General features: G+C 51.2%; 1 protein-coding gene across 3 annotated transcripts; it reads left to right on the top strand.

Moving 5' to 3' along the window:
* Positions 1-948: 948 nt before the first annotated feature.
* Positions 949-17,620, top strand: ANKRD35 (ankyrin repeat domain 35). 3 transcript variants are annotated; one of them, XM_034642828.1, is made up of 15 exons: positions 949-1,038; positions 1,253-1,372; positions 6,642-6,772; positions 7,527-7,615; positions 7,973-8,037; positions 8,815-8,872; positions 9,058-9,128; positions 9,449-9,555; positions 10,202-10,389; positions 11,020-11,057; positions 11,213-13,237; positions 15,011-15,100; positions 16,290-16,355; positions 16,939-17,035; positions 17,581-17,620. In XM_034642828.1, the coding sequence occupies exons 2-14, from the start codon at positions 1,334-1,336 to the stop codon at positions 16,996-16,998; spliced, it is 3,027 nt and encodes a 1,008-aa protein (XP_034498719.1). In that variant the 5' UTR covers positions 949-1,038; positions 1,253-1,333; the 3' UTR covers positions 16,999-17,035; positions 17,581-17,620. The 3 variants fall into 3 exon arrangements, with proteins under 3 accessions (XP_034498719.1, XP_011229781.2, XP_034498712.1); XM_011231479.3 differs by lacking the exon at positions 949-1,038 and having other exon boundaries at positions 1,169-1,372; XM_034642821.1 differs by lacking the exons at positions 949-1,038; positions 1,253-1,372 and adding an exon at positions 1,379-2,491.
* The last annotated feature ends 1,730 nt before the right edge of the window (positions 17,621-19,350 follow it).

The raw sequence follows: 19,350 nt of genomic DNA, 5'->3' as shown, positions 1-19,350 counted from the left end.
TGTCCCCGTATGGGCCACCAAAAATGTGGGATCATTAAGCGATAGTCAAGAAAGAATTCTTGAGATGTTGTACGTGCAACTTGGTAAGTTTAAGTAGCACAGAGATAGGACCTATGGGCAGAAAGAGCTGCACTTTTGCTGTATGAAGCTGTTGGCTATGTGCTTAGCGCTCAACGGGGAGGGGACGTGCAGGGAGTTATTAGATCATAAATGTCTTCTTCGAATTTCTACATTAACAAGATTTCTCTGGTGGTTATCATTCATTTCCATATTAACTACCAGTGAGATTTACAGGCAGTTATGAGACCCCTTAAGAATGTAGCAACCATCACATATTTAATCCTTACTGAAACTATGCAGGCTATAGGTAAGCGTTTAGGGCTAAAGGTGAACAGTTTTCTGCCTCTATCCCTCATCAAAAGGACATACAGGCAGACCAGTTAGCTGCAACTGACTGTTGAAGCGAGAATTGCTGAGAATCTGAATTTAAAGTGGAGTGGAAATAGCGAAGACAGTTTTGTGGGGTTTACTTCAGATGGGGGCTGCTTATAACAAGAATTCTCTCCTCCCCCTCCGCTATTTTCTAACTTAGAGGTTGCGTTACAATATTAAGCCTGATTCCCTTTCCCTCGTGTTTTGTTTCCCAGATGGCGAAGGGTCAAGCATCATTCGTGCTCAGTGCTCTGCACCACAATCTCCTCTGGTTTCCAAACAGCTCTTTTCGGAGCCTCTTCTGTGCTTGGGTTTTTGGTCCGGGAACGGGGGAAGGAAGCAGAGGTAACTGAGTGGGCCAGAAGTCTCTGGCTATAATGAAAGCGTCGTCACCAGCGGTCAAACGCGGCAGTTGGTAAGACCACAGCGCACCCAACGAATCCCGGATCTGCCCGCCTCCTGTAGCGGCGCCTGGAGGGGCGGGGCTGAGGCGGAGCTTGGGGACGTAGCCGCAGCCTGGACCTGCGGAGAGGGGCGGGGCTGGGGGAGGAGTTTTAGCCTCGGCCCGAGTAGTACCCTCTCCTACTGAGTGGGCTGGAGCTGGAGGTGGGTTTGTTTGGGAGGGCGAGGTTTGAGACCATGCCCAAGTCGCAGCGAAAGACTGCAGGTTTTTTGCTTCTGCAACGTCAGAGTAGGGCAGGGCCAGGGGCGGAGTTTTAAGCCCGGTTCTCGGGTTCTCGTATCTGATTGAACCCAGCGGGTCCCGGGGCGGGTCCCGGGGCGGGTCCCACTTTGCTTTTGACAGCTCTCCCTCGCATAGCCGCAGCCGAGTCCCCTGAGTTCGGGAACCATAGCCCCTCTCTCCGCGCGTCCCCGTCCCCCCGTGGCCCCGGCCCCGGCCATGAAGCGCTTCTTCTCCTGCTCCAGCTCACAGGTGGCGGTAGGTGCCAAAATGTCTGGGAGGATGGGGCTGGGGTCCAAGCCCTGCGGTGACAGAAGTCCTGAGTCCCGTCTTCATGCACCACCGCCTTTTCTCTTTACGGGTCTTTCCAGCGCTTCCACTCACGCAGTGCAGCCTGCCTGCCCTGCCTTCCTCAAGGCCCTGTCCCCTAGCCTCTGACTTGCCTTCCTAACCTTTGCCTTCCCCAAGTTCCTTTCCCTTGGCCCTTTCTTGTCCTCCTATCATGTACACCCCCAACTTCTGAGATGTTTCCTGCAGCCCCTGCCCCTTCTTGAGGGCCCTGTCTACTACTGCTGTCTCCCAGTTCTGAACTCCACCCAGTGTCTGTCCTGTCCCCAGCCCCTGCTCAGCCCCAAGTTCCGCTCTATCTCCCAAGTCCTGCCCTACGGCCCTGTTTTCAGCCCTCCCATAGGGCTCACCATCCTGTGCCCCCACAGGGCTCTATCCTTGCTGTTTCCTCTCTGCCCAAGAAACTCCCAGGCCCGTGCCTTCCCTAGCCCTATTTCATAGTCTTCTCTGTCCCTGCCCTCGTCTCACTCCACGTCCCTTACACTCCTGATCTCTCATCAGCGCCACTGACTCTCTGACAGCATTCCAAACGTCTTTCCAATTGGTGCTCCCACACCAGCAGCCTCCTTCGGTTCCCCCATATCAACCTCTGCCCCTCTCTTCCCAGTGGTTGTCCCACACCACTTTTCCCCCTCTTGCCCCGACCTCCTTCTGCCTGCTCTCTGTGGGTTAATCTTCGCAGTCCGCCATCCTGACAGGCCCTGGCAGAGGAGGCCTAGTTGTCTGGATGCTCCCCAAGGAACTGGGTAAGTTGCCTGCAGAATCCACCCCGGCCAGCTCACTGCAGTGTCTGGTTATTAGACTGGTTCCTGGGCCAGCCAAGGCTTTCTGCCTGCTTCTCCCCAGAATCTTCCTTCATTCTAAACACTCACGCAGTTTCTTAGGACTTGTACTCTCAGTTCCCTGGACTGAGTCAGGGAAAGGTGACGGTAGGAGAAGAGGAGAGAGTGGATGCACTTGGAGTTCCTGGAAGAAGTCACTCTACTCCCCATGTTCTCCCAGAACCCAACACAAGGCCGACTACAGAAGGTGGGGCACAGAGACAGTGTAGCTGTCTCTTCCCTGCAGATCTCTTATAGAGAGACCTCCTCTCTGGGGATGGCATTTTCTGTGGAGACTGGGATTCTGGTTCATTTAGAAGTGAGGTAGCCGAGGACCTGTGGGAATATTACGTAGCCTAACCCGACTTACTGGTGTCATTCATAAGCAAACATGAGAAATGCTCAGCTCACACTCTTCAAGGGCAGGCTGCACAAGCTTGGAAGTGAGCGAGATATGAGGCAAGAGTAGGAACTCTGTTGAGGCCTGTCCTTGTCCCACTTGCGATTGCTTCTTCACATAGTCTCCACACACATAGATCAACCAATCAAAATGCATTTACTGGATGACTAGGATAGGTACCAGAAACTGAGGCAACTCAGACTCTGTCTTAACTGATAATGATTTTTGTATTCACACGGATTCTTCCGTAGTGACTGAAAGTCCTCCACATTGCCCTTCCCTTTCAGGTCTGTGGAGTCTGCTTGCCCTTAGGAATGGGGAGATTATTTCACTTTTCCTGATTCTCCAATCCTTGGTCTCCAGTCTTCCCAAAGTTCTGGAGTGAACAATGGACTGAATGTTGGAATTTGGAAATATCCCTCCCTCTCTTCTTCACCCCAGCTCTACAGAGTTTTGGTCATAAAGAATTTCCACCCATTCTAAACTCTCTTTAGTGTAACAAGCTTATAGGAAGTAAGTGGGGGTGGATTTAGGACTATCTAGCTAGAAAGAAAACTGTTTTCTCAGTCAGGATGGGATCTCAAAGAGCTTAAAAATAGGCCAGTGTCAGTTGCAAATTGTTTCCTCCTGAAACTTCCTCACCCTAATGATAAATTCCTCCACTCCCTGGGTGGCTAACCACTCTGAACCCGTTTGTCAGAGAAATAGTGCGACAGCCTTCCCGGCCACTCCCAAAGCCTGGCTTCCCAGTCATGCCAGAGGATTGCCCCTGCCTGTCTCCACTCCCACCCCTGGGTCCAGGGCCAGAGTCCTGCATCCTTCGATTGAGATCAGGACTGACAAGTCAGTGATCATTTTCAAATTAATCTAAGTTATCCAGAATATAGGAAGCTAAACACACACACAGCTCTTATGATCTCATTTTATTTTAGTCAAAAAGAGGATGCCTTTGAGGGTGTCTTACATATTAACTTACTCTGCCTATGTAGGAAGTGGACCAGAAAATAGCTTTAAGCAGTTGGTGCAGAATCAGCTTAGAATGTCAATCGCATTAAAAACAATTTTTTTGAGAGTCAGCTCCTGGTTCCTCTAGGGCAGCCTTTCCTTTTCCATTCACCTGTCCTCCAACCGTAGCCACTCTTTCTCTCTCTACTGTTGGTATGTTCCCTCTCAATAGGATGCTTATAGGCACACGGCCAGAGATAAGGAGAGGCTGCAATTACTTCTACAAAAGCCCCCTAATCTTGGCTCCAGAAATACAAAGCTTATCCTGTTTTTGAGTCTGCTGATTAATGTAGAGATTGCTCCCCTGAGGCTGTGATGGTAATCCGGTGCCTCTTTTCCGAGGTGTTTGGGATGAGCAATGGATGGATCTCGAATTTGGAAGCATTCCTCTTCCTTCTACACCCTAGCTCTGCAGAGGTTTGGCCATGAGGGATTTCCACCTATTTTAAATTCTTCTTATTACAACAAGAGTATAGGAAATAAATCAGGTGGATTTAGAGCTGTCTAGCTGGAAAGAAAAGTGTCTACATTGCTAAGAAGCACCTTTACTGTCTCTATAGCCCGGCTGTTATACATTGGCTGATACGGGCAAGATCCCTTCCTCTCACTCCCCTATATGGAGAATTCTGAACCCAGAATTGCTGGCACACCCAAAATGTGCTCAGCAAACCTATAGGAAGGAAGAGGATTGGGACTAGCATTTATTGCAAACTGTGTGACAGACAGTGCTAGGTGCTTTGTGGCGTGTTGTATCATTAGGAAACTGAGAAGTTGTTACATGCTGAAATTCACAAGGATAGAAAGTGTTAGAATCAGGATTTTAATCAGAGAACTTTAGATTGAGGTCAGCTGATGGCAGTGTCCTGTGGTGGAGGCATAATTACAGCTTCCTGCTTTTTCTGAGGGTAACTGGTCCCCAAGGGACATTGGATAACATGTTCCTATATCCCAGAGTCTGTTCAGTATATGGAGCAGTCATCTGGCTTATTTTGTCCTTTGAGAGTTAACCTGTTTGGAGACTCTTCTCTGTGCAGGAGGAGCGTCTGAGGGTGGGTGGCTTTGGCCTGGGGACAGTCTTAGACTGTTCACCTGGTAATAAGTAAACCTTCTTCCAGAGCTCTGTAGTACTGTGTGTGGTCTGGTGGTGAGAACCGGGACTGGGCGTCAGGGGGCCTGGGTTCTAATCTCAATTTTGCCCTGATTTTGTGGTGTGACCCTGGACAGTTATGCCACCTCAGTGTGCTTCAGTTTCTTCTGCTCTCAAATAGATCCAAGAGTATCAGCCCTGACTCCTTTCCGGGAATGTTGAGAGGCTAACTGAAATAGCACTGGAAATGGCTGTGAAGAATTACAAGTATTACCTTAGAATCCACCTAGTCCGAGATCATTTTATGGCTGGGGCATTTCCAACCTTCCCTGTTTTTGCTACAGAATTTGCCCTGGCTAGATAAACAGTATTTGAAAATTAGTTATTTGACTTCTGTAGACCCTATTTTTTTCCGCCTCCTCCCAAAGCCTCTTTCTTGTTGAGGTCACACCTCATAAAATGTGATGTGCCATCACCAATCCTTCACCACTTCCTGTTTGGTTATAAGAATACTATACACTCGTTTTCCAGTTTACGAAGGGAGTTTATGTACCTTATATGAGGTTAGCTCATTTAATGCTCACAACGTGACGAGGTAGTTATTATCTCCCACCTGTTAGAGATGAGGACACACAGGTGTTCAATCCCTGACCCTGCGTCACATAGCTGAGAAAGTAGCTGACCCAGGCCCTGAACTCAGGTCTGCTGAAAAATATTCATCCAGGACCCTTTCACCATCCTACAGACTTTTGGATCCCTTCTTCCTTTCCCTTCCCCTCTCTGGATCCAACCAGGCCATTCTGTAGTTTCAGCCCTGGGTGTTTTTACACAGCTCTCTTTCACGCCCTGCGATACCTCAATTATTGTAATTACCCCACCACCCGAAAAAGTCAAGCTGGAATGATAGAACAATGCATGCCCAGGTGTGGCTGTTGCCTGGGACAGCTGCTCCCTGCCAGGGAAAAAAGGAGGGACGGCAGGGGAGGGAGAAGCAGGGGAGCTGCCTTTTGCTGCCTCCGCAAACCTAGCTAGGGACCTATCTTTGCCTTTAGGTGGTTGTGCCTTGGAAGGGGAAAAGCAACCAGCTAAAGGGCATAAAGGGCACAGAAACGAGATGGAAAAACAGAAACTCTGCTTCCTCTCCCAGTTTTGGGGCCCAAAGCCAAAAGGCAGAGATCATACTGCCGGGTATTTGGACTCCTAGCTATAATGTGAAGCTAGGTGCCTTGATTTCTCATACATCTGAGGACAAGAAGCAGAGCAGCCTGGGGAGGTGAGAGGTCATGTGAGCCCAATCGGGAGTGGTCAGTGTGGTTCAGTTTGCCCCAGCAAGACCTAGAGAACAAACGGGAAAGGAGTCATGGCTAGGATAGCTCTGAGCTCTTGCACCTAACAACAATAATCACATGATGATTAAAAAAAAAAAAAAGGACATCTAAATTCAGTACTAGGACATGATTTTATTTTATTTTATTTTATTTATTTATTTTAAAGATTTTATTTATTTATTCGACAGAGTTAGAGACAGCCAGCGAGAGAGGGAACACAAGCAGGGGGAGTGGGAGAGGAAGAAGCAGGCTCCCAGCGGAGGAGCCTGATGTGGGGCTTGATCCCAGAACACTGGGATCACGCCCTGAGCTGAAGGCAGACGCTTAACAACTGCGCCACCCAGGCGCCCCTAGGACATGATTTTTAATCCAGGAGTCCAAGCACCTTTTGGTCCAGGGCTGGCAATAACCAGCAGTAGTTTCTCAGTGGCATAAGGATGTCCCTTTTCCCTTGCTGGGTATCCTAACCATCTCCTTCCTTCCTTTTTCTACCCCAACCCCACCCCTTATGTTCACACAACGTGGGGCCCTGGACCAGGTGGAGAGATGGAACCGCCGTGATCAGAAGCTGTTGGAGGCGGTGCAGCGGGGGGATGTGGGACGCGTGGCTGCCCTGGCCTCCAGGAAGTCTGCCCGACCCACCAAGCTGAACTCCAATGGCCAATCCCCGTAAGTGAGCTCCCCCAAGCTGCTCCTTGATATGTGGTTCCCTTTGAAAGCCTTAAACGCTGATATGAAGTAGGACCAGGGAACGCCTACCACCCCAGAGCCCTTTTTGTCTTAATCAGCAAGTGTATCCATCAGTGTTTGCTGCGTATCGAGTGCTACACACAGTGAGGGAAGAGATATCGTCTCCGAGTCCGATGGGTCTCACAGCCCAGATTGACAAAACTGGCCAAAAAAAGGGGAGGGGGCATAAAGCCCATGAAACAAACAGAAAACTGGTACATTCATCAAATAGAGCGTTTCTTTTTTGCGCAAGTAGGAGGGTGTGTAGCTTGGGAAATTAGGAACAAAGTGGTAGTGGCCATGAGTGTCACATGGCTAGACAGAGTGATTAGGACAGAGGGGTCTTATCCCTTGTCCCTTCCAACGTCCGGCCCTCCGCTCTGCTCTGGCTGCCTCCTTCTATGACAGTCTAGTCTGTTAAGAGTCACGTGGTGAGAGTAACAGGTAGTTACGTGTTCCCTGGAAACCCCTGCAATAGTCTAGCTTGCTTGAGATCTGTAGCTCTTATTTCTGTATTTGCTTCCAGCCTCCTCTGGCTTTGTGACCTCAGAAAGTCAGGCTAGGGGAACTTCTCTGTCTGTTTTTGGGATTGCCTTGGGGTGAAGGAGCATATCAGGCAGTGCTTATGAAGATTCTCATATCCCTCATCCCCTGGTCCCCTCATCCTTCTGCCCCTTGGCCTTGATTCTGGCAGGTTCCATCTGGCAGCCTCCAAAGGCCTGACAGAATGTCTAACTATACTGCTTGTGAACGGGGCTGATATCAACAGCAAGAATGAAGATGGTGAGTTAGACCGACCATGCACTGGGCTACACGGCGGGCCCCTCCCTTTATAGCAGCAGTGGTGGGGGCCAACTCCTGGAGGTTCCAACTGTAGTCCCCCACTTCCCTGCTCACCAGTTCCGGCCAGCACCCTTCCAGGGCTCCCCTCCCTGCAAGCTGGCTTTACCCCAGCCCCACTCCCACCTCCACCGTAAGTACCAGGCACTCGGTGAACAGGAATTTCTGGCCCCGTGGGGCCAAGAGCTTCTCTCTCTAATCTCCCCCTGATTATCTGTGCGTCTCTTGCCTTCCCTCCCTGTGAGTCATTGGCATGCATGGGGCCACCCACCTTCCATCTCCCCCTCTTTCTCTTTCCAGGAAGCACTGCCCTGCACCTGGCCACCATCTCCTGCCAGCCACAATGTGTCAAAGTCCTGCTGCAGGTAAGAGCAACCTCTTGATACTGCTTTTGTGAAGGGAAGAGGTGGTCCTAGAATCCTCTCACTTTGGTCAAATGGACTGCACTCATCCCCAGTAAGAGAGCTGGTAATCCTGTACTCATTAATTCACAAGCATTTATGTAACACCTACTATGTGCGGATACGACGCTTAAGGTGACCCTTTAGGGCAGGTCATAAAGGAGAGTTCCCCGGGGAATGCCAGCCAGCCATCCGTATGCCATTGGCAGAGCCCCTGCACAGATGAAGTGCTGAGCGGCTGGGCAGGGGGAAGGACAGAGGTGCTCAAATTCATCCAAACCTTCACTGTCTGCTTTTAAGGAGCTTACAGCATAGGAGCACGAAGAGAAATATTTATGTGCGATGACACGCAGACAATCTATAAACCGGTCTCCGAAAGTACAAAAAGCACAGTTCAACAGGCCACTGGGCAAATGGCTGTTCTGCTTTTGCTCTTCCTGGACCTTTCCAAGTTCCCCAATTCCAGTCCTAAAGTACCACGCATGGACTCAGGGGTCACTTGCCCTAACATGCTTATTGGTCTAAAATCTGATTTTTCTTAGGCCCTAGGTTTAAGAACTGGGGCTGAAATTCAAAGCTATCACCTGCAAGGAGTGGACTGGGCTTGCCTAGTAGTTGGCCAGAGCCACAGTCGTCCTTCGCCTCCCCATAGTACTAGGGAAGTGGGGGAGCCAGCAGGGGGTGTGTGATAAGGACGGTACTGCCATGCCCCATGCGGCTTCCCTTTGTGGCTGTTTGCAGCACGGTGCCAATGAAGATGCTGTGGACGCAGAAAATCGTAGTCCGTTGCACTGGGCAGGTGTGTGCCAGGGGACTGGTGGGAACCGGGCTGCAGGAACCACGGGGCGGAAAGGGAGGGGAGGACGACATTTGGAAAGCAGGGCAGGGCTGACCGCTGACACGGTTGGAGGGAATGGTGGGTCATAACCTGACTAGGTGTCCTTCCTGCTTTTCCGCAACCCGATCATCCCTCAACCCTCCCAGCCTCATCTGGCTGTGCCTCCAGTGTGCTCCTGCTGTGTGACCACGAAGCCTTCCTGGACGTCCTAGATAACGTGAGTATCAGCTGGGCAGTGCCCCACACTGGGAGGCTACTGCTCTCTCTGAACTTGACTGGCTAAGCGCCGTGACAGGTGTGAGGGTGTTGGGGGGTTGTGCACACCTCCTCTTCCTTCTCCGCCTGCTCCTCCTCCTTTTCCTCCTGGAGAGGTTAGGCCCTATCTTCTGGAGAGCTTCGAACCTTTCAGAAAGCAGCATTTTGTCCCCGGAGCTGGGCTTTTTTTCTGGAGAGGAGTCGGGAGAGGGCAGCTGGTAGAATTGTCAAGCCCCTGGCTCCCCCAGCTTCTCGTGAACTCCCTTCCCACAATCTGTGCAGGATGGACGGACACCCCTGATGATTGCATCGCTGGGTGGTCATGCAGCTATCTGCTCACAGCTACTGCAGAGAGGGGCCCGAGTTAATGTCACAGACAAGGACGACAAGTGAGCCTTCCCCATCTCCCCAGCCCAAATCCAGACATTGGCCACTCTAGAAGGGAGCCCCTGGGCCAATGTGTCTGTGTGCACGCGCATGCGTGTGTGTGTGTGTGTGTGCATGTGTGTGTGTGTTTTGAGCAAGAAAGATTGGTCTCTGTTTTCTTGGGAACCTCCTTTCTTCTGAGCAGTCGTTTGGAAGAGCTGCCTGCTGCTTTGCACTTTTCCACTCGGGGAGTTGAGAAAGTTTTCCTTCAACTTTCCTCTTCAGCGGCCTCCACCACCATCTTCCCGGCATAGATGACTCTGGAAGTAGAATCAATACTTCTGGATCCATTAGTTCAATTTACTGGTTTTCAAACTCTCTTCTAAGCAATGGAATCCTTTTTCCAATGAAGAATTTATGCAGAACTTCAATATATAAAAGATGAAAATAGAGCCCTTCTCATTGCCCCCCGGCTTTCTGAGGCTGCAGCTCCAAGGCAGGGCATTTGAGAAGCTCTGGTCTGGTCTAATGCTTTGTCGTTGGCTGGTGTTGGTCCGTGGTTCTCCTTGCCACATGAAGTGAGATCTGACTCCATGAGTGGAATTTCTGGAAGCAGGACTTCTGGATTTCCTGGGGAAAGCCTACGCCCAGATTTGTCCCAACCCACAGATCGGCTCTGATCCTGGCCTGTGAGAAAGGTAGCGCCGAGGTGGCTGAGCTGCTCCTGAGCCACGGAGCGGATGCAGGGGCGGCGGACAGCCTGGGGCACGACGCTCTGCATTATGCTCTGGGCACACAAGACAAGGTGCTGTGCCGGCTGCTGCGGCAGGCTCTGGACCGGCGGGGGCAGCGGGCAGGTATAGCTGAGTCCCTTTTGTAACTTCAAAATTCTCCTTGATAGCCTTAGCATCAAAGAAGCTTCTTAGAATGCCATTTATTCCCATAGAAATAATCCCTCTGACAAATAATTGTCACTTTAGTTGAGAATTTAACTTATTTACTGCTGTGACTGAAGTGGCCCCAAATTCCCCAAAGCATGGTCACAGAATTTCTTAATGCAGCCTTGTCTCCCTCGGAAGGCAACTCTGGCTCATACTACTGTTAGCATTTATGAGTTGTGATTGTATATCTATTTGCGTGGTTTGCTGGTTGCTCTCCAGCTCCCCTACTAGACTCGAAACCCCTCAGATGACGAGCCACTGCTGTTTTGCTCACCATTGAGGTCCCGGTGCCTATCAGTGCCTGGCACAGTGTCCAACAAATAAGTGAGCAAACAAAATGAGCAACCTGGCCCATCTGTGGGGTAAGGGAGCCAAGGATGCTAGATACTTGGGGACCCATTCAGCAGGGGTGGCTCCCAGCACCGCGAAGACATGTGGGGGAAGGGTCATCACATTGGGCGACTGTTCCTCTCAGAAGTCTGAAGATAAAGTGTGGGCTGGAAGAGGATGTCTCCACTCTCATTTTCCCCATGCTTTTTCATACAGGTCAGGGGCTTGTTCAACATCCAGATCTTGCCTGCCAGGTAAGACCATTTTGCTTCTGACCCACCCCAGGCTGTCCCACTGGGGTCTGCCCCAGGTAATGATCCTTGGGGCATTAAGTAGTCTAAGAGAAGAAAGGCCCTCCTGGGGCTAGGCTAGTTGCCTGCCTTTGGTTCACAATCCTTTTTCTTTGTAGGCCTCTCCATCTGAGCCTCGGGTGGGTTCTCCACCTAAGAGTCCATGGAGAGCAGAGCCCGAGGAGGAGCAGGAGGAAGAGGAAGAGGAAGACCCATGCTCAGAGGAGTGGAGGCGGAAGTATGAGGAGGAGCAGAGGAAGGTTTCTCAGCTGGAGCAGGAGCTGGTGCGAAAGACTGAAGAGGCGAAGGCTCAAGCGGCAGCCTACCTGGGCCTGGAGAACCGGATTCGAGAGCAGGTGCAGGAGCTGGGGCTCCTCCTATCTCCAGAGCCTGGAGCTCCAGGAGGGCAGGGCTCTGGTCTCCGGCCCGGAGGAGACGGCATGGAGCAGGGCTGTCCCTTGGGCCTGCTGGCCGAGCGCATTCAAGAGCTAAGGAAGCAGCAGCAGACAGCAGCCGCAGCCGCAGCCGCAGCCGCAGCCAACGCAGTATTAGCTTCTAAGAAGGCTGCGGATTCAGCCTCGGGGGAGATTCAGCATGAAGCCCATGGAAGGGTCCAACCAGAAGAACGAGGGCCACCCCAGAGCCCAAGGTGTGAGACCATTGGGAAAGCCACAGGACAGCAGCTAAGCACCAACGGGGGACAGGCCCTTGGCCCTGAATATATGGACAAGCCACATGCTGGTCCGAAAGAGAGGCCCCAGGCCCCAGGCGCTGACCCGATAGGCACAGTGGCTGAACCAGCGGGCCCCGCAGCCATGAATCAGCTCCTGCTACAACTGAGGGAGGAGCTGGCTGCGGTGTGGCGAGAGAAGGATGCTGCCCGGGGGGCTCTGTCCAGACCGGTCCTGGAGGGGGCTCTGGGGACACCCCGGGCCGAGGCTGCAGCAGCGGCCTGGGAGAAGATGGAGGCCAGGCTGGAGCAGGTGCTGGTGAGGCTGGATAGGGCAAAGGCAGGATTACAGGGGAAACCTCAGGCCCCTGCCCAGGAGCCCAGAGAGGGGGCCCCAAAGGCAGGCCCAGCGACCATCACCAAAGAGCATGAAGGGAGGGAGAAGAGGGCTCCTGGGGCTCGGGGAGAGCCTCTGGGGGCGCCTGGAGGGGAACGGACGCCCGCAGGAGGTCCAGCAAAGGGACAGCTGGAGAAGGAGGTAGTGGCTCTGAGACTGAGCAATAGTAACTTGCTGGAGGAGCTGGGGGAGCTGGGGCAGGAGAGGCAGCGCTTGCAGGGGGAGCTGCAGTCCCTGAGCCAGCGGCTACAGCGGGATTTCGTTCCCAAGCCAGAGGCGCAGGTCCAGCTGCAGCAGCTGCGGCGGAGCGTGGGGCTGCTGACCGATGAGCTGGCCACGGAGAAGGAGGCCACCGAGAAGTTGCGCAGGCGCCTGGCCTCGCAGAGCAGTGGGCTCCGAGGGCTGTGGGACTACCTGCCGCCAGACCTGGTGGGCAAGGGGAGCGCAGGGCGCACGGCGGAGCCCCTGGAGGAGCTGCAGGCCTGCATCAGCACCCTGGTGGAGCAGCACCGCGAGGCCCAGAAGGCGCTGGCTCGCCTGGAGGAGGAAAACCAGCAGCTGCGGGGGCCTCCTGCCCCCCGCGGGGAGCCGGGCATCTTGTCGAAGGCCCCAGCACCCCCCCAGGTGGCCGCTCTGGAGCAAGACCTGGGGAAGCTGGAGGAGGAGCTGCGGGCGGTCCAGGCCACGATGAGCGGGAAGAGCCAGGAGATCGGGAAGCTGAAGCAGCTGCTCTACCAGGCCACCGAGGAAGTGGCCGAGCTGCGGGCTCGGGAGGCCGCCAGCCTGCGGCAGCACGAGAAGACTCGGGGCTCTCTGGTGGCCCAGGCCCAGGCTTGGGGCCAGGAGCTGAAGGCTCTGCTGGAGAAGTACAACACAGCGTGCCGGGAGATGGGTCGGCTGCGCGAGGCCGTGGCGGAGGAGCGCCGCCGGAGCGGGGACCTGGCGGCGCGCGCGGCCGAGCAGGAGCGCCAGGCGGGCGAGATGTGCGCGCGCTCGCAGCAGTTTGAGAGAACAGCCGAGCAGTTCAAAGACAAGGTGGAGCATCTCATTGGGGCATGCCGGGACAAGGAGGCCAAGGTGAGCAGGCCAGGCAGCCAGCAGGGAAAGTGTCCGTGCATTTACGGGGTTGCTAACCCCCGAATCTTTTTTTTTTTTTTTAAGATTTTATTTATTTATTTGACAGAGATAGAGACAGCCAGCGAGAGAGGGAACACAAGCAGGGGGAGTGGGAGAGGAAGAAGCAGGCTCATAGCGGAGGAGCCTGATGTGGGGCTCGATCCCATAACGCCGGGATCACGCCCTGAGCCGAAGGCAGACGCTTAACGACTGAGCCACCCAGGCGCCCCTGCTAACCCGAATCTTTGTGTAGTCTGATTAATACCTTTACCAGAACAGCAATCATTTGCAAGAGCCACTGTGTTCTCCCGGGTCTCAGGGATTTGCGGTTGAGATTGGAGGTGAGGCTAAGGTATAAACAGAAGACAGAAGGGGGCTTAAGTATTAAAATCTGGGATTCAGGGTTCAGAAGCAATGTGGTCAGAGCTAGCTAGCTACTGCCCTGGAGTACTACGGTTTATTAGCAAGTTCACTTAAAAAGTAGATTAGCCCAGGAAGAGGCGGGATAGTGTGGTGGGCTGCTAGGGTTTTGCTAGGGTTCTGGGGAGGTAACTCCCGCCGACGGGGTTAGACAAGTAGACCAGCCTGTGGCTCCTCTTCTCCCCTCCACTCCAATCAGAGCGAGTTCTACAGATTTCCATTGGCAAAGAGAACACCAAGGCAATAAAAACATTTGAAAACCACTGTGTTAGAAATCTCAGTTTTCCAGTGATGGCTCCAGAAGTCAGTGTAAAGTCTTCGCGTTTCTAGGAGATGTGTTTTAGGAATCCTAAAAAATCCATTACAAGTGAATTTAGTAATTTTAGAACTACTTGTGAAACGAGTGAAATCAGATGTCTTATTAAAAGTTGTGTACATGGTCAAATGTAGACTGATTTACAAATATAGGGAGAATATGTTTTGCATAACATAGAGGGCAGACAAATAGAAGGAATGATATACAGAATAGCAATCACTGTGGGGTGTGGCTAAATAAAGAAAGGAATTTTGTGTTGGTATTGAAGGAAAAGATAATGTAGACAAAAGGGCAAAAGAAAATAGTGTAGTCTGACATTGTTTGGATTTGAAATTCAGTTTCAAAACTTACTGCTTGATCTTGGGTGAGTTCTCTGAAGCCTCCGAGCCTCATCTAAGCCTCAGTTTTCTTATTTGTAACATGGGGATAACGATAGGGTTGTCAGGAAGATTACATTAACAAGACAATATATTCAAAATACTCAAAATGATTTTTGGTAAATGATAAGCACTCCATAAATAAAAGTTAGCTATTTTTATAATTCCTACTGCCACCATTCCTATTACTGCTGGTTATCATTGACCAAGTTTGTGCCTCAGCCTCACAAACCACGAAAACCAAACTCATCTCTACTCCTCAGTGGTCAGCAGCCACAAGCAGGTCGGGATCCAGGGCAGACTGAAGAGCATGGACCATGAATTCCAAGAGATTTTGGTTCAAATCATTATTTCAGTACTTATTAGCTGTATGATTTTGACAAGTTACCTAACTCAGTCTCCTTATGTATAAAACATGAATACTAATACTCCCTCAGAGAAGTATTGTTCTTCTCAGAACAGAAGAAGAGCTGTACTTAGTATTAATTGAGACGATGTGTGTACAACTATCTGGCATATATTATATACCCACTAAAAGGAAGCTGACCTTGACCCTGGGTGATACTGGCGTGGGAAATTACCTGGGTCTCATTGGTTCCCTTTCTTTCCTTGTGGCGTCAGATCAAGGAATTGTTGAAGAAGATGGAGCAGCTTTCAGAGGAGGTCTTAGCAGTTCGGGGAGAAAATGCTCGCCTTGCCCTGCAGCTGCAGGTATGTTCTGGCCTTCAGGGAAATAGACACTTCTAGAGAAGAGGGAGGCCGATGGAAGTGATGTATGTGTGGGAAAGATTCTGGGAATTGTAGAGGCCTGGCCAGGCAGTGGTCCAGGCTGGGCCAGTGGTGGGCCGAGGGAGCCCTACCTGGCATAGCTGACCATTTCATTCTTCTTTTTTTTTTTTTTAATTTTTATTTAAATCTAATTTAGTAAACATATAGTGTATTATTAGTTTCAGGAGTAGAATTTAGTGATTCATCAGTTGCATATAACACCCAATACTCATTACATCACATGCCCTCCTTAATGCCCATCACCCAGTTTCCCCATCCCCCCACCCTCCTCCCCTCCAGCAGCCCTGTTTGTTTCCATTGGTTAAGAGTCTCTTATGTTTTGCCTCCCTCTCTGTTTTTTTTTTTTTTTTAAAGATTTTATTTTTTTATTTTGACAGAGATAGAGACAGCCAGCGAGAGAGGGAACACAAGCAGGGGGAGTGGGAGAGGAAGAAGCAGGCTCATAGCAGAGGAGCCTGACGTGGGGCTCGATCCCGTAACGCCGGGATCACGCCCTGAGCTGAAGGCAGACGCTTAACCGCTGTGCCACCCAGGCGCCCCCCTCTCTGTTTTTATCTTATTTTATTTTTCCTTCCCTTCCCCTATGTTCATCTGTTTTCGTTCTTAAAACCCACACATGAGTGAAATCATGGTATTTGTCTTTCTCTGACTGACTTACTTTGATTAGTATAATACCCTCTAGCTCCATCCACATCATCGCAAAAGGCAAGATTTCATTCTTTTTAATGGCTACGTAATATTCCATTTTATATAGCTACACCACATCTTTACCCATTCATCTGTTGATGGACAGACATCTGGGCTTTTGCATAGTTTGGCTATTGTGGACATTGCTGCTATTAACACTGGGGTGCAGGTGCCCCATCGAATCACTATGTTTGTTTGTATCCTTTGGGTAAATACCTAGCAGTGTGATTGCTAGATCCTAGGGTAGTTCAATTTTAACATCTTGAGGAACCTCCATACTGTTTTCCAGAGTGGCTGTACCAGTTTGCATTCCCACCAACAGCTGCTCACTTCATTCTATTGTTCCTCATGCTGGGGGGGGGTTGTGTGTCAGGGTAGGTGTACTAGGGTGGGCACGTGATCTCTCACTGATGCTCACTCCCAGGATTCCCAGAAGAACCACGAAGAGATCATCTCCACCTATAGGAACCATCTGCTGAATGCTGCTCAGGTGAGCATGGGAGGAGGCCGAGACAGCGCGCTGGGCAGGGGCTGTTGCATTTGGGATCCCTCCTCTTACTTGTATATACCTGTCATTTCTTGGAAAGCTGGACTTTAGACGTTCCAGGGCCAGGTCTCTGGATCTCATTCCATAGATCAAGAGAGGTTGTGCTGAATGTGAGGGGGGGAGAGGTGTTTGCCGCTCTGTCAATATCCTGGTCCACTGGAAGGCCTTTTCCTGTCCCTTATGCCCTTTCTCAGTTTTGTCCTGAGCCAAATGATCCCTCACCAAGGAAGAAGAGATGGGGGGCTTGCTCCTTTATTAGGAAGAGTGATAACTACAAAGAATCGAACACTTGTTGTGTATCAGGGGCTCTGCTTCATATTCATTGCTTTTTAACCCTCCAGCGGTCCTGGCAACTAGACATCATTATCCTCCTTGTAGAGACTAGGAGACAGTTGTAGAGAAGTCACACACTGTGAACCAGGGCACAGAGGAAATAGCGTTCCACTAAACCGCAGAACATTCCCTCGCCTGTCTCTTCTCATTTCCGGCTCTTCATCGCCCTTTCTTTCCTTCCTGCTACTTACAGGGCTACATGGAACAAGATGTGTACAATATCTTGCTGCGTATCCTCAGCATCCAGGAGTGAGGCAGCTGGGTCCCGAGGGATGTGCAATTTCTCTGTGGTGAGCTCTGGGTCAGGGTGATGAGGGAAGGAGCCTGCAGAAAGGATTTGGGAAAAGAGGCTTAGGGATGGGACTTGGAATCTCCTTTTGCCCTATATGGTGGTGGCTGACCCTGGGGAGCCCTGTGGGGCATGGAGCATTTGAAGTGAAGTTGGTTGAGAAGACACAATCTGGGGAATCCCTGGATAGAGGCAGAACCAAAGAGCAGGTAGACTGAAGGGGGCCGACGTGGGGGCGATGGGGACTGAAAAGACTTGGTGAGTGGCTCTCCGAAGGCCCAGGCTAGAGACAGCCACAGTGGCAGAGTGGCAAGGAGTTGTTTGCTAGGGTGGGACTCTATGAACGCCAGACTGTCTCCTTCACTCACACACCATTCATTCAGAGGGTAGTCACCCCAGACTCTTCTTGCTGCCCCCGTGCACATGGCCATCTTCTCCAGTCCAGGCAGATGACATCCCCTTTCGCATCTTGGCGTGGGTGGGAGGAGACCGAGGAGATGAGGAGACGGAAGTGTGTGCATTTCACCCTTGAATTTCTTCTTTCAGGGAGTAACATCGTCCCTGATTGCCAGAGGCTACTCCAGGCTGTGGGGGAGGGCGGGGCAGGCGGTGGGGATTGGTGGGTGGGGTTTCACCTGACATTATGGACCCCAGACCTGAGAACCTGAAGCCTGGAATCTGCACGGATGAGACCAGAGGAGGTGAACATGGAGGCCAGCTCTATGGAAAATAAAGCAGGAGGCAGTGTGGTGTTGGGTGTCATGGTTTTCTCTGCTTAAAGGGGAGTGAGGGAAGGAATCTTTTTCATTCTCATTCTCTCTTGGTCACAAATGGCCCCGAAAGTCAGCAGCTCACAATACACCTTCTAATGGGCCAAGACTCACGTTTGAAAAACAGCTCTCTGTGAAAATGGAGATTGACACTCTTTCTCAAATAGGTCTCTAATCTTTTTTTATCTTGTGATTCCTGCGTCCACTATCTTTTTAAAGGAGAAATTGAGAGACCTGGATTTCCTTCAAGCTGTACAATCTAAAATATTTGATCGTGTGTCAAACCATGCATCTAGATCTGAGGCACAAGGGTTCACATGGTCCGTGTTCTTTGCCCAGGTACAAAGAGGGGTGAAAAGTCTGATTCCTGGGAAAGGGAGGAAGGGATACTCGGAGCTGGCTTCTTCCCTCCAGTTCTGTTAGACTGAAAAAAATATATCTCTCTTGGCCACTTCCCATGGGTCTCCTCCCCTTCCTGTCCCTCCACCAGCCAGACTGCTAGGTGAGAGAGAAGCAGTGAATTCCTCCCCAATCTGGACTGCGGTTTGGATCCCTCTCCATTCCTTCTCCCAGCCCGCCCCCTGCTGGGTTGTGCTGGGTTGGAGGCTATGGTTTGGCAGTAAGGAGCTGGACACGGTTGAGAGGAGAGTGGGGTGGGGTTTCCAGGGAAGACAGGGGGGCACCCCAGGGCTGCAGGGGGAGGTTGGCCCAGAAGAGAGCAGCTGTGTACATCACGTCCTAGAGAAGATGCGGGTCAGCTTTCGGATTTGTGTGGATGGGCACAGGACTGCTTTAAGGCAGGAAGAATGGAGACTGGAGGGGTTGATAGGGAAAGAGGGTACAGCTGCCGGAGGAAGGGCATCAGAAGATCCGAGTCATTTCCACGAAGGGGAACAGAACCTCTCTTTTCCTTCTTGCTCTTCGAGTTACCAAAGAATATAAAAGGTCTGTTACAATCTTTATTATTTATGAAGTGTGAGGTGGGAAGAATGAAAACTGTTGAGAGAGAGGGGTCCTCACAGGGGGAGATTGTTTGGCTAGGTTCAAGTGTGAGTCAGGAGGCAGCTTTGGTAGTGGAAGCGGATGGCTGAGCTATGGGAAAGGTCAGTGATGGGAATGCTAACACCAGATGGAACATTCCCTAGCCCCTGGTCTTTCCAGTCTCCCTCCACGCAACTCCATAAACTCTTACCCCAACAACCCTAAGCCCTGAAATTTTCCTTGATTTCATAAATCTTTATTTCCTAAAGTAACTGTAGTCCTACTATTCTCCCCATTCCTCCTAGGCTGTCTGTCTAATGGGACTTCCTACTCCTGTTTCTCTTCCCCCTTGTTCCTCAGGTTTCAGATGGAGGAGTATATGGGTGAGAGTAGGTGAAACTTGGTCGCCACAATGGAGTTAGACTATGATTGAATGCCTTCAATCGGAACTTGGTCCTGCTTTGTAGTTTCCCTCCTTTGTCTGATAACATTAATTCATTAAGCTGATATTGAACGACTCTAGTATGGACTCGGCACTGGGGATAGAGAGTGAGCGTCACAGAAA

The sequence above is a fragment of the Ailuropoda melanoleuca genome, chromosome 2 (genome assembly GCF_002007445.2).
Source record: "Ailuropoda melanoleuca isolate Jingjing chromosome 2, ASM200744v2, whole genome shotgun sequence".
NCBI classification, from domain to species: domain Eukaryota; kingdom Metazoa; phylum Chordata; class Mammalia; order Carnivora; family Ursidae; genus Ailuropoda; species Ailuropoda melanoleuca.
The sequence above is the reverse complement of the archived record's forward strand: the minus strand, read 5'-3'. Positions and strand labels throughout refer to the sequence as shown.